The 14,851-nt window shown below is 45.2% G+C and overlaps 1 protein-coding gene across 8 annotated transcripts in view; it reads right to left on the bottom strand.

Annotated features, from left to right (window-relative positions):
* The window catches only part of SEC16A (SEC16 homolog A, endoplasmic reticulum export factor), a 559,433-nt gene that overhangs the window by 199,406 nt on the left and 345,176 nt on the right, over positions 1-14,851 (bottom strand). For all 8 annotated transcript variants that reach the window (XM_085612981.1, XM_085613007.1, XM_085613017.1 and 5 more), the window contains 2 exons: positions 10,694-10,753; positions 10,244-10,355 (listed from right to left, as the gene is read on the bottom strand). In XM_085612981.1, coding sequence (XP_085469107.1) covers positions 10,244-10,355; positions 10,694-10,753 — 172 coding nt within the window. The remainder of the gene's footprint in view (positions 1-10,243; positions 10,356-10,693; positions 10,754-14,851) is intronic.

Genomic DNA, 14,851 nt, shown 5'->3' with positions numbered 1-14,851 from the left:
AGCCCGAGAGGTTTGCACTGAAGGAAGGCTTCGAGAACAAATCTGACATCTTAGCTTGAGAAGGTTGATATGGAACAAGGACTCTCGGACCACTGATATGAGTCATGCATATACGTTGCCCCATCCTGACAGAAAAGAGTCTACTGTTAAGGAGACTTACAGTTTGGCAGCAGCTGACCTTTGAACACATAGTCCATTTATCCACCATTGCAAGGCATGGATCATTTGAAGTGTTATGGTAATTACATCATCCCAACCCTCACTAATCTTCTGCATGTTTAGCTTCTCTTGAATTGTACTCATAAGACAACACGCAGGCAGCAGCAGGATGCAATAATATATACTTCTTAGCGGTGCCCTGACCGTCCATACCGTAGCTGTCTGTTTTGATAGCAGGAAAGATGAATGGTGAATTTGCTTTTTTCATGTCTCTGGAGAATGAAGCACCATTTCCTCTTTTGTGCAAATCCTGGTTCTAAGAAACACAGAGGCCTTGGCTGGTGTCAAAGTTGATTTCTTTATGTTGATAGCTAAGCATTAGCTTCAAAACAACGATACTGACATTCTGATCATACCCAAGGGATATTCCTGTGCTGCTGGCTAGATAAAAAAGTAGATCACACTCCAATTCTTTCTTGGACATGCAGTTACGGGAGCCATCCATTCTGTGAATACACACAGAGCCATATTGAGGCCGATTGGCAGCGCCTTGAACTGGTAATGTCGACCTGCTAATACAAAACAAAGGAATTTCCTGCATTTTTGAAAGATTAACGATATTGAAATAGACATCTTTGAGATCTAATGAAGCTTCCTTTCTTAAAGCAACTGTAGTATTTTCTGAAACATGAAGAGGTTGAAACTCCGTTTCTTGGGCTATTTGTTGATTGCGTAGGTCCAAAACAGGTCACCAATTGCGAGAGTTTTTCAGTACCAGAAATCCCAACCCTGCCCCTTCTCAGAGTGTGGCACTATTTCTGTGACTGCTTTCTGCAGGAACTTGGTAAACACAGAGTAGTTCTTTTAGATGCTTGCGTTTATCGTTTCTTTGAGGAAGAGATGTGATTTGTTGAATACTTCTAAAAAAAAAATGATCATGTCCGACATCCACTTGTTTACTGTTACTTTCCGCCAATCTGAAGAAATAACTTGTTCTGCCTCCCACCAGCAGAAGCAAGAGGGAGGGGGAGAACCTGGTCAAGTCAGACTATTTTCTTTAGTGTCAAATTTTGTCAACTAGTTTCCTCCGCGTCTTTTGCCTTGTTAACGACGATGTCTCTTCTGATGTAACACATTTTCCAATGTACACTGAATATGGAAGTAGGGCATCAGTAGAATCAACAAAGTTGGACGAGCTCTGGATCTGAATCAAACGAAGTGGAAACAAAGGAGCTGATGTAAGTGAGCAGGGGTAGCACATATATGTGGCTCTACATAAGAACTTCAAGGAGGGGCACAAGGCCATCTTGAAGTCCAACAGTGCTACGTACTGGCACAGAGGAGCAACCATTGTTGAAAATCCAGTTTCAGTATGGCACAGTAACAAAAAATGAGCTCATCTTTACAACCAAACGGCAGACCGACCTAACCGAGCTCAGATGCATCAATGGCGCAGAAACCTCAATCCTATCCCTCTCTCTGACTTGGAAGAATAAATATCATCCCTACTCCTACCCACCACATACAACCTCAATATAGATTAGCTCACTTCCCTCTTCAACTAGATGACGAAAACTGTCCTCGACCAACTAGCACCCCTAAAACACAAAAGGATCAGAGACACCTCGTCAAGAGCCTGGTTCAACAAAGACCTTAACTTTGAAAGAAGACAAGTAAGAGCTGCTGAAAGACTCAGGAGAGCTAACCCATCCACAACCAAGCTCTTCCAGCTCAGACGAGAATGTCGGAACTAAAAAAAACCAGCCTCAAACAGAAAACCACCTTCTTACAGAACACCCTAGACAAAGCTAAAAAACACCCCAAAGAGATCATCATCATCATCCGAAATCAAACTTCCAAACCTGCCAAAGAATATCCCATGCCTAAAAACTACAGTGTGACAAACTGGCCAAATTCTTCAATGAGAAAAATCACCAAAAGCGAGCTCTCCCTAGACTATCCCCCACACGCTCAATCCAGCAACTCTTCACCCAAAACGAAGATAAACCCAACCCTAACTCACTTCACAATCCCCAAAACCGAGAGTCCTCCCCCAACATCCGCAAAAATAATCCAATTCCCAAAACCTTCCCCCACACCCAAGAATGGGAAGGACTTCAATCTTCTCACAGAAGACGACATCTCCATGGTGATTACCAAATAAAAACATCCCCCCACTATGCAGACCCACTACCTGCCTCCCTAACTAAAAATCTCAACCTCAACTTAACCCCTCTATGAACCAAGACCATTAACAGCTCCCTGAACAACGGGCTGGGTCCCAAATGCCTTAATGATATGTAATGTTAGGCGATTTATAGAGCGCATGGCTGTCCCAGTAAAGGGACGTCCCAGCACTAAAAATCAGAGAAATGGTGAGTGTGATGCTTTTGCTACTGAAACAGCCATGTCTTTACTGCCTTTCTGAACGCCAAGAGATTGGGGATGCTCCTAATAGCGAGAGGCATCGAGTTCCATAGAGAAGGTGCTAAAACGCCCTTCGACTCTCACTCTACGGAATCGTGGCACCCGCATCAGGTGTAGATCCACAGAGCACAGGAAGGAATATAGTGGTGACCAATGTCACTGAGAATCAACGGGCTGGAGCCTGCCAATATTTAATGAGTAGCACAGAGTGCTTTGAACCGGATTCTTTGCTCAACGGGCAACCAGTGGAGTCGACGCAACACCCCTGAAACAGAGCTAGATTTAGGCAGTGCAAATAATGATGCGAGCTACCACGTTCATGGTGCGTTGAAGCCTATTGGTCACGGATTTGTTAGCACTGAGCAAGAGGCTGTTACAGTAATCTAACCTAGCCAGGATCGTGGCTTGTACAACCCGCTGGCGCTTTTGAGGGTCAAACAGACCCAGAATGGGTTTGAGGCCACGCAAAATGCCGAAGCAGGACCCTGCCACAGACTTGGCGTGCTCCTTAAATGAGAGGGCGATGTCCAACTGAATGCCAAGGTTTTTTACAGAGGCTTTGGGCACAGGAGGAGTACCCAACTCCGGCGGCCACCAATTGTTGCCCCAGAGATGGGAGTCTCTGCCAAAAAGGAGGATCTCAGTTTTAGATGAGTTTAGCTGAAGACAATTTGCCTCCATCCAGCCCGCTATGGCTGCCAGAAACTCCTGAAATTTAATCATCCGCATATGATACCTAATGTATGTTACGTGTTTTGGCCAACAAGGCCAGTGGACGAACGTAAATGTTGAACAGGGTCAGACTCAGTGCCGACCCCTGTGGGACTCCACAGCACAAAGTGTGTGTCTGTGAGTGGAAAGGTGGAGAGATGACCTGGAAGTACCAGTCACGCAAAAAATTAGAAAACCAATCAAGGGCTCTACCCGTGACACCGATCTCACGCAGCCGATCAATCAAGATACTATGTGAGACTGTGTCAGGCAAGATGAACGCATTCAGGTTGCCCTCATCCATGCAGGCTCTTAGTTGCTCCGTTACAACTAGTAAGGCTGACTACGTGCTGTGCTTAGGACGGAATCCATTTTGGGACGGGTCCAATATGGAGTGAGACTCCAGATACTGCATCAAAATGCCGTTCACATAGGATTCTCTTACCTTGGCTAAAAATGGCAAAAGGGAAATAGGGGGATAGGTCTCTGGCCTGGAGGCATCAAGAGAGGGTTTCTTTAAGAGGGGGATAAGTTTAGCATGTTTCCAAGTTTGTGGATCCTCGGAATTGGAAAGGCAAAGATTAATGAGATCAAGACAGCTAGAAAGGAGGTAGTCCTGATGTTGGACTAAAAGATCTGGTTTGAGAGGGTCATCAGGTGACCATGATTTAATCTTCGTAACAAAAGTCTTGAGGCTGTGGCTGAGTTGGGATCGTTGGGGGTTAACTGTCTTTATTCTATTATGTCTGTTTGGCAGTCCATATGGTACCAACGGAAGGACTTAAACACTGGACTCTCGGCACTAAGCAGTTCCCGAATAGGGATACATTCTAGACACGGCCAGAACTGAATGCTATTTTTATGTTTAATCAGGTGCCGCGGCTGTGTCTAGGACGGGTATAGGGCCCAACATGCACGCGGTGAGAACTTGTACTTAGTGTGTGTAGATGCCACCATGTATGGAGAGTACACAAGTAATGATGTCTTTCAAGTATCTGTAAATCTTCGAAAGTTCAATAAATAAAAACAGATTAAAAAAAAAAAAAAGCCTTGAGGCCGTCTAAAACATGGCCAAGTCACCCCCCTGCAAAAAAAAATAAAAAATGATGCAGACCCGAACTCTGACATTTACATGGAACCCCTTTACTACCATTCTAAATCAAGCAAACATCTCCTGTCACCTATATGCCAGCTCTACCTAGAAATATCCTCTTTTACCGACATTCACCGACTTAACTCCACACTCACAAAAGTACAAATCTGGCTATCACACAACCACCTCAAATTCAACATAGAAAAAACTGAAATTCTTGTCTTCTCCAATCACGACCACCCCCACAAATCCAAGCATGGATAAATAATCTGGACTCCCAAACTGCAAGCTTACTCTAACTGACTAAGCTACATTTCTGGGGATGTCTCTGGACGCAAGACTAAACATGAGCTCTCACATAAGCTCATGTTGCAAGGGCGCTTTCTACAACTTAAAACTCAACAAAATCAAGCTTTTCGTGCCACAAAAACCGCAACGCAAGCTCTAGTTCTGTCCAGACTAGACTATGGAAATTTCACACTCATTGGAGTACCCAGAGAACACATAGCCCCCATGAGAGCCACCCTAAACGCAGCAGCAAGAATGGTCACAGGAGTCAAGAAACACAACTACATCACCCCTGCACTGCAAACCAAAGTGCCTACCAATCGAAGCGTGTTGTTGTTTCCAAACGGCTTGTCTCACCCATAAAGCCCTACACACTGGCAAACCAAATTACTTTGCAGCCAAAATCACAAAAGCAGGACAATCAAGAAACCTAAGAAGCTCCAATATGCTCCTTCTCATCCTCCGCAGAAGACACAAACAAAAAACCCTCTCCCGCTTTCTTTGGCAACGCCCCTAAAATCTGGAATTCTCTCCCAGTACATGTCCGAACCAACTCCTCCTTAACAAGCTTCAAGAGACAATAAAAAGAATTTCCCCTCAACCGTCATCTCTATCCCTCTGGAAAATAACCGCTCTATGTAACCTCGTAATCCCACACTAATGACGGCTTACCACTGCCTCAAAGCTTCTCGTTGTTCCGATCCTCAATCGAACTTCTCCACTCTGCCTGAACTGAACTTTTACTACATTATTTTGAATTGAGAACTATTTAGAATCTGTTTATTATGGTTTATGATTCTGTTGTGTTTGTTGCTGTAAAGCACTCTGATACCCCCTGGATCGTGTCAGCGCTAGATAAAGCTCCTAAAATAAAATAAATAAATCTACATATTGTATGTTTAAGTCAGCAGGCCTTGTAGCTCCTTGATCTTCTATTCGGTGTTTGTCAATGCTGAAGAAACCCTCTATTTTACTTGGTTAATCCTCCTTGTTGTCCCATTATGACTTTAAGATGCATATTGCAAAATATTCTTTGGGGCACGAAGAGACCAGCAAAACCATCAAGGACTGTAGAGGCTTCATGTAAAACAATGGAGAAATTGCAGGCAATGATGATTCAAGAGAAACCACTGCTGCTAGTGTGTTTATTGAAAGTGCCTGTAAAAATTCCCTCATTGATAATGTGCTCGTCAATAGAGGAGTCAATGGTTGAAAGTCTACAGGTTTAAAAATGTATGATGCATTTGAAGAACTTCTAGTCAACGATGGGCCTCTCTTCACCAATGACGTTTTGGGGGAGGGGTGGCAGGAGTGAAAGAGGCAGTGATGGAGCCTTAGTCCACCGTTGCTTAGTCAACAATGAAGGTTTGACTGTCAACGTACAGGAGGCAACAGCTATGCGGTCTGTCGATGGTGCAGCACGTATGCTTTTGAGGTCTTCAAAGTCAACGGTAATGTAGATGACACCATTGTTTATCTCTTTATCGGCTTAGTTGTTGAAAGTTTGCCACCTCACTAGATGGAGCTGAACACACTGACCTCTTGGTTTGGTGTGTATACTTCCTATGCACATTGCACTTGTTCTGCCTTGCTTCAGTTTAAAGTGGCTGACCAGTTGTCTGACTCTTAGAGACATGATCAGGTGGTCCTTTAGCCGAACTGAAAGGCTTGGACTTAGACTTCTCAGAGATTTAACTCATCTTAACCTGCTCATCAGAAATTGGTTTTTCTACCCCTCTTGAATGATCATCAGAGCTAAACTCTCTATGCTCTTCAGTGTTTTCGTTGAAAATGACTTGCATATGTCAAACATTTTAGGGCTGTGACTAGGATGGAAACAGAGACATTTGGTATGAGGGTCATCCATCCAGAAGTCTTTCACCACAGGATTTGCAAGTCTTGTACGGAGATTTCTTCCCTTGCCCTCTTTCATATCAAACAACTTCTTGCTGGTGGCAGTCACAAACCAATTCATGTTAAATATGCCCTTTGTGAAAAGTTGTGAAGAAACTAACTGAAATTGGTTGACAAGACCAGTGCCGACTTTGAAGTAGTGCCATCAGTTCAGTCTCACCAGGTGAACAGCGCTGGGGAGCTGCATGTTGAAATATTTCATAGGCTTAAAAGCACCTGCAGAAACCCACGTGCCCAGCAATTTGAGTGATCAGAGTTTTGTCTAGTCGCGTTTTGACTTTTTTTTGGCAGTATCTGTGCCCTCCTCTTCCCCCTCCCTCCCACCCAACACACACACTCTTTTAGCCAGGTATTAGATGCAACTTTGTCTGAAGTCTAGTGTGTTCCTGTTAACCAGGTCCCCAGTACCAGTATTCTTTCCATAAGAAAATGTAAAACCGTTCCCCCAATTGGCCAAACCTTTAGCACACTTTAAGGCCCTAGTAAAATGGTACCCTGGTACCTAGGGTTTGAGGTACTAAAGAGGGTCCCTAAGGGTTGCAGCATGAATTGGGTCACCCTAAGGGACACCTCACCAAGCACATGCACGACTACCGTTGCAGGCTGCATGTCTTGGTGCAGACAAAAGTGAAAACACAACATGTCACACATCCCTGTATGCTATGTCCCTAACACTGCATGTACTATTTGTAAGTCACCCCTACAACAGACCCGATAGCCCTAAGGCAGGATGCTGAATACTACAAGTGAGGGCATACCTGCATGAGCAGATATGCACCTGTGCTGGTCAGTCCTATTACTGCCAGTACAAGTAACCAGGGAAGCCATTTTAAAACAAATGCTGGGCACTGGTCAAAGAATTCCCCAGCTACATGATGGCTTCACTGAAAATAGGGATGTTTGGTACCAAACATCTTGTATTGGTAAACTCACACTGATGCCAGTGTTGGCACTCAGAGGACACCTTAGAGGTGCCTCCTGAAAACCTACCAGCCTCTGGTGTGCTTGCTGACTGGATTCTGCCAGCATGCCATCTGAGACACTGTTCTGACCTCCTAGGGTGCGAGCCTTTGGTCTCAGGCGGCCAGAACAAAGGCCTGTCCCAGAAGAGGGTGAAACACCTCCTCCCACAGGATGACCAGCTAATTAGCCTCCTTGGGCTGGTGAGCTTCAGAGGAGCCGCAGCCTTTGGAATTCAAATCTGGTTCCACTCACAGATTAAGAAGCCCCCCCCCACCCCCTGTCCAGAGCACCCTTGCTCCTGAACAGGTGGGAAATTTAGCTAGTCAGGTAGGCGTGGCGCCTCCAAGCTAGTACCATCCCGAGGTGTACTACTGTGAGGTGGACATGATTTTTCACAAGTAGCCATCTTTGTGATGGTATACGTAGGAATTCTGGGACAGGGTTATGCCAACTTCCCACAGGAAGGGGTCATATAGGGGGTGTCGTGACCTCAAGTGTCAGTAGCCCTACTACTACCCCACTCTCCCATAACACCCCTAAAAGCAGTATTTAGGGGAGCCCCTGGCACCAGAGAGGAAGATCCTGACATCCTACGAGGGAGGATGACATGAAAAGCTGTGACTGAAGACGACTGCGGACAGCACCTGATTTGGCCGAGCCCAGCTGACCTGTGTGCCGTTCTCAGTCTACACTGTGCCAAAGACGACTCGTTCTGCAGCTGTGTGCTTCAAAAAACCCTGGGAGGACTGCCTGCCTTCGAAAAAGACTCAAGACCTCTTGAGAACAGCAGACCTGTTCTCAAAAACTCCAAAGAAGACTGGGGCCTTCAGAACCACCGATACCAGGCACCTGAAGCAACCACTCACCTGTCACTTCCGGCCCGCACTGAAGTGGGCCAATGGTGTCAACAAGGTTCCCAGCCCTCCAGAGTCCGACGAGTCCATCAATGTTTCAGCCATCCTTAACTCCCCAACGTCGCCTGCAGCCACTACACACAGGCCCCCTCTACTGCACTGCTCAGATAGACAAAAACAGATGCCTAAAGACACCTCTGCACTGTCACCCCTAGGACTTGAAGAAGAGGACCAAAGGTGTCCCACCCATTCATGAGCATCGCAAGGCCTGAGCCCACTAGCGGGTTCAGCCCCACTGGCTTCCTAGCCAGATCCTGCAGTTACTTTACGCAGTGACGGGTCTCCATTAACCTATTGGGCACCCGACACTGTTCTGCACCCTGCACCCGCCCGCATGCCGCTGGTGGCGGTGTACTGCCTCAGACCTTGACCATCACTCACATTAACTCCTGGAGATTGGTCTTGTAAGTCAAAGTACTGTACCCGTTTGCAGAACTTGCTTTTCCTTCCACAGGATAACATTGCAGAATTAAGAAATTGCACTGGGTCCTCTTTTTAAAGTGAAAATAATTTATATTTAAAAAACTTATTTATCTGAACGATTTTTCTCTTATGCCTAAACATATATAAATATATTTGCTTTCTCTATAAACTGTTGTGGATCTCCTTTTTAAGTGTGTGTGTATCTTGTATTGATCTTTTTGTGTATTTTGCAAATGTCTTGCACTCCTCTGTGTTAAGACTAAGGCTGCTCGACCACACTACCCCCCTAATAGCGCACTTTGGGATTGGATAGCAAGCACCTGTCCACTCATACCGTATAAAGAGTCCAGGGGTTCCCTTATATCAAATTATTGATATATCATATAAAGAGCCAGCTTCCTACAACTTATCATAAAGTAGCATCGAGGGCTAATATACCTGGTGCATGGCACATATAACATGCAGTATACAACACTGTACTTTATGTGGATAGCTCAATGGGTTAGTGATTTTGTCACAAAGATCCTTCAGTCTTTCGTTATCCTAATGTTGCAAAAAAGGGTTCGACTGAGTAGGAATAAATTTGCATCATTAACGCTAACCCAAACCACTGTGTTACCTTTTAAATCCTGAGTATGTGCTTCTCCAGCCCAGGAAATCTTAAAATATACTCCCTACCGGCATCGGACAAAACACTCCAACTGTTTAAATGGAGAGAGAGCTCCAGAGAGCTCTCACTGACAACATGAATCTCTGTAAGATCTAATGTTAAAGATTTATAGATTCGGCTACACTAGACTCATTTGAGGTGCTTGGTATCCAACAGCATGACTTTTGTGAATGAGCACAACATATTTTCATAATGAATCAAATGCTCAACACAAAATATGATGTGCACCAAGGCTTCTCATGCTGCACAGAACTCTATGGTTGCAAGTAAAGACTGGCAGCGGAAAGAGTTTTTTTTTTTTACATTATATTTCAGCCACAATACATTGCTTCCACATTAGTCTTAAATCCCCTACAACATAGGGCCTAGATGTATGGGAACACGCAGTGGCAAATACAAAGTCATGAACCTATGACATTCGTGCAAGAAGGCCATTCAGTCTATGTAATCAATACATTTTCCAAAAGACTACAATTTATTTAATAAATCCATGTAGCATTTGCATACACCTACAGAGAGCATGTATTGTGACAGTCTTCTGTGGGGTAGAACTGCAATGATTTAAACAGCAAAGAGAAAACGTACATTACAAAGGGCATACATTCGTTCTCGCCCCTCACACTGTAGTGGAGAGGTGGGAATAAAATAAGTAAAAGTGGTTAATTTCATACTGTGACTTACCAGCTCGAATAGAGAACATGTTGACGGAAGAGTTGGGTGGACCTCCGGGCCCAGAAGGAGCAGCTTGAGAGCCTTTAGGGATGCCTTGTGGAGGTGGAGGAGGTGGCTTGCTCTGTAAGCAGAAGTAAATGTTCTTGGCATTTTAATTGGCATACATTAGTATATACTTCCATGAGTTTTCCCTCACATGTTGTCCCAAGTGAATAGATGCAAAAGATGTCCTTGTAGACTTTCTGGTTGCTTGGGCAACTGGCATTAGTTTTTATTAATAGCAGTTGCAGTGTAAGGAAAATAACCTGGAAACAGTGAGCTTATCAGACAACATAAGCAAAGTTTTAAATTAATCAATCATCAAATGCAAGATAAAATAACATGAATAGCTTCAGCTGGTGATCATAATAAATTAGGCACTTGATTTGTGCCAGCAAGAAAACTCAAAATTTCTCATACCTCCTCTCCTTCTGGTTCATCCATGTTCACCCAGCGTTGTTTCTTTTCATCCCAAACTATCTGTGAATAAAAGGACAATGTTAGGATTAATTTTAAATCTACACACCCTTTCTCCAATGAATTCACAAGCAAATAATTCTGAATGTGGGCCTGTACAACTACTGACTTCAAGTGTCACCTCACCTGGTTCACCCATCACTGAAAAAAGCTTGTAAGAGTCACCAGTCACATTCCCAAGCCACACACAAGAAATAGTAAAAATGGTCACAAAATAAAGTGCATGCTATGTAATAGGGTTTTGAGCATAGACAATCCACTGCATCTCACTAAGAAGCCCGTTTTTCAATTTATTTTGACGACACTATAATGAAGAGGAAAATTTGTCACCTTTTAGATGCTTTAACAATTCCTTCTACCAGATCTGTTCATGTCTCTTTTTTAATGCATTTTAGTAAAGTGTTCAGTCACTTATATACAAACATAAGCAAGACACTTAATCATGTCATATTATCTGTTACACTGTGCCTGCAATTCACAGAAATAAACATACAGCTTCTCAACTCGGATTTACTAAAGAATAGGTGAAAAACAGCACTGAAAATGCATTATCAAAGCATCAGGCTCTCGCCCTATAGTGTTCACCAATATTTTTTTCTAACCGTAAAACTTGTGCAAAGGAAGTTGCGAGAAAGTGCCATCTTTCTTGTATGGTATGCCCCCACTTTTTGCTGAATTGCTGAATGCACTTTGACTGAGTGTGCCCTGGACTCCTGCCAATCAGGTGCCCAGGGCCTATGTTCCTTCCCTAAAACAAACCAAACCCAAATTGGCAAACCCTGGCCACATGTCAGCCCCTGGTAAATGGTAACCTAGGTACCCAGGGCCTTGTGACCAGGGAAGGCCTCTAAGGGCTGCAGCACTTCTTGTGCCACCCTTAGAGGCCCTGTACCCTTACACACACACACACACACTGCCTTTGCAGGCTGAGTGTTTGGGTGCAAAACAAAAACAAAGTCGACATGGCACACATCCCTGTGTGCCATGCCCATCACCTACACTGCCATGGCATGGCATACATCAGTCACCCCTCTAGCTGGGTGCCTTATGCCAATGGTGTGGGCACAGGAGCAGGAGCCCTGTGCCCCTACAGTGCCCAGGTCCATTCCTGAGCACTGTAAGTGCAGTGCTGCTATTTAAGAGTACATGGTGCTGAGAGCTCGCCAAACACGAACTCCACAGCACCATAATGGCAACACTGAAGACTGAGAAGTTTGGTATCAAACTTCTCAGCACATTAAACCCACACTGATGCCAGTGTGGGATTTAATGTACCCAGCACCCCAGAGGGCATCTTAGAGGTGCCCCCTTAAACCTAACCTACAATCCACGTCTGCTCTGAGGCTGCCTAGGCTGCCACCCAGCAGACATGTTGCTGGACCCCTGGGTAGGAGAGCCCCTGCTCTCCTGGGCCTGCAACAATGCACATCCTGGGCGAGGTGCTAAATCTCCTCCCCCAGGATGGGCAGGGGGAAGCTTCAAAGGCATGCCGCCTCTGTAAGCTTCCCCAGGCCCCTGCAACCCCCCACTCTGGCGGGAAGCTTTGGCCGGAAACCCCAAATAAGGACAGGGGATGTGCCAGCCTGCCAACCCCACCCCTCAGGTGGGGGAGGCGAGGTGAAGCACATCTCCGGGCTCTCGCCATCTTGAAGATGGGGAGCCCTACCCTATCAGGACTAGGCTACTGCCCCCCTCCCACAGGAGAGAGGCAGGATAGGGGGTGTACCCACCCCAGGATAGGGACCCATTGGTCCCTGCCCTTCACCTACCTGTAATGCCCCTAAATCTAGTATTTAGGGGCACCCTGAACCTTCCTTTCCCAGATTCCAGATTCAAAACTACAAAGAGCAAGAAGAAAGAAGACCTGCCCTGCAGCTGCTGAAAAGAGGAAGACACTAACTGCTTTGTCCCCAGCCCTACCGGCCTGTCGACCCTCGAACCTGCTCCTGCTCCAACCCGGCATCTCTTGTGGCCAGCAACCTCACCAACCCCGGAGGACCTGGCTACCTTTTGGCTCTAAGCCCCTGGGACTCCCATGAGTAGAGGCTCTACTCAAAACCTATCTCTAATCCCTGGCAGCAGCCCGGAACTGCGAACCCAGCCCACTCTGCACCAGCCAAGCCTGGCCAGTGCCGGAGTGAACAAAGACCCTGAGGACGACCCCACGGAGACTGACCCCAAGTCCGGCACCCAAGGACCTCCCTCGACACTCCCGAAGAAGCCTGCAGCCTCAGAACAATGCCCCCCCAACCGCGATCAACAGAGGGTAAGATTTCCCGACACCACGGCCCCCTGTGCCCAATCCCGGGGTACCTACCTATCCTCCAACTACCCAACTTACCTCTCGAAGTGGTGGTGGCACCTGAAGAGTCCTCGTCCCCGAGCTTGCAGTATTTTTCTAAACCGTAGATTTCCCATTGAAATCAATTGAGCGCCCGAAGGCTCAAAAGCACTCTGCACCCAGCCGCCCGAGTGGCCCTGGCAGTGAAAACTCTACACCTACCTACTTCCCCACTTGCCCTGAGTAAGTGACCAGGAGCCCAGCTCCCACAGCCGCGTGGCTTGCCAGTCAGCAGCCACCAACCAAGGCCCCCCTATCCCTCATAGGATAACATTGGGCCTAACTCTCTGCACCCGGCCGCCCTAGAGCCGCTGAGGGTGTACCAACTGTACCTACCTGACCCTGGGGGACCCCTGAGTCTATGCCCAGAACCTCAACTCTGCCAGTCGAGTACTTACCCTTAAACCGCAAACTCTATTTTCCTCATAGGGTAACATTGACTGGCTTTTTCCTGAAATTTCTTCTAAGTGTGGACTTTTCAAATCTTAAAATATTCACCAAAAATCAGCCGAGTAACGAAAACGAAATTACTCACCTGCTCTTAGGTGAGCTCCCAGTGCTGGATCTTGGTGCCCAGCAGTGACTCTGAAAAATACTTACAACTGTACTTACCCTTAACTCAATTTTCTTCCATAGGAAACCATTGACTGTTTTTCTGTGAAATTTCTTCTAAGTGTCGATTTCTGCAATCTTTAAATATTCTTCAAAAATCGTATAATATCTGAAAACGTAATTACTTACCTGTTTTGGATAAAGGTCCCAGTACTGAGTCTAGGCACCCAGTACTGGATTACAAAAGTAACGAGAACATACTGTACCTGTAACCTGAATTTTCTTCCATAGGGAATCATTGACTGTTTTCTTTGAAATACTTTCCAAGTGTCAACTTTTAAAATAGCTAAATATTGTTTAAAAATCATTACAGTAATTAAGTCGACTTTCATCACTTGATTCTGAGTACTGACCCAGGACTGAATCTAGGATCCAGTCCTGGAATTCCAAAAGTAATCTAAAAAGTAATCTGTTGCAAATAACTTGAATTTACCATTGAGCTCAAATGCATTGTTGTGTTTAAAAATAGAGTTGCCTACTGCAACCACTTGTAACGGTTTACAAAAGTCTATTGCATATTGCAAAAGTATTTATATGAAACATCTTATGCTGAGAAAGTATATTTTAAATCCAAGTGTTGGTTCTAAAATAAAACAAGCATATATTTTTTATATATAAAATGCTTTACACTGTCCTCTGATACTGCCTTACTGCTCGAGAGTAAGGTTACATCTAACTTTAACCTCTGTCAAACCCTGGGGGACTGTGGACTCTGTACACCCTGTACCTATTAAGGAACAGTATATACAGAGCCACTTTCTCACAGAAGTGTAATAGCAGCATTCACACAGCTACCTTTAAATTGGTGCATGCTCAATGTACTGCAGATCAGCTGACGGTGTATCAGTGAGATCATCCCGCTGATTTAGCAGATCATTTGTGAGTACTGCTGTTAGGTGCTCTCTCATTGGGCCCAGATGTCCTTTGGGCCTGGGCATGAAAGATTGTATGTATCTGATCTACCATTACATGTTACCATGCCATTTAACCACTTCTTAGTTTTCTGGAGGGGACGGGGGGTTGAGTGATCCCACATCAGTACATAGCAACCCTAGGTTTTGCCAACAATAATGCTATTGATTTAAGTCGCTTGGTTCCACAAGGGATTCATTTCACATAGAATATGCAGTCAGTGCCTTTGGATCAAT

The sequence above is a fragment of the Triturus cristatus genome, chromosome 1_2 (genome assembly GCF_964204655.1).
Source record: "Triturus cristatus chromosome 1_2, aTriCri1.1, whole genome shotgun sequence".
NCBI classification, from domain to species: Eukaryota; Metazoa; Chordata; class Amphibia; order Caudata; family Salamandridae; genus Triturus; species Triturus cristatus.
Note: the sequence above shows the minus strand (reverse complement) of the source record. Positions and strands in the feature narration are given on the sequence as shown.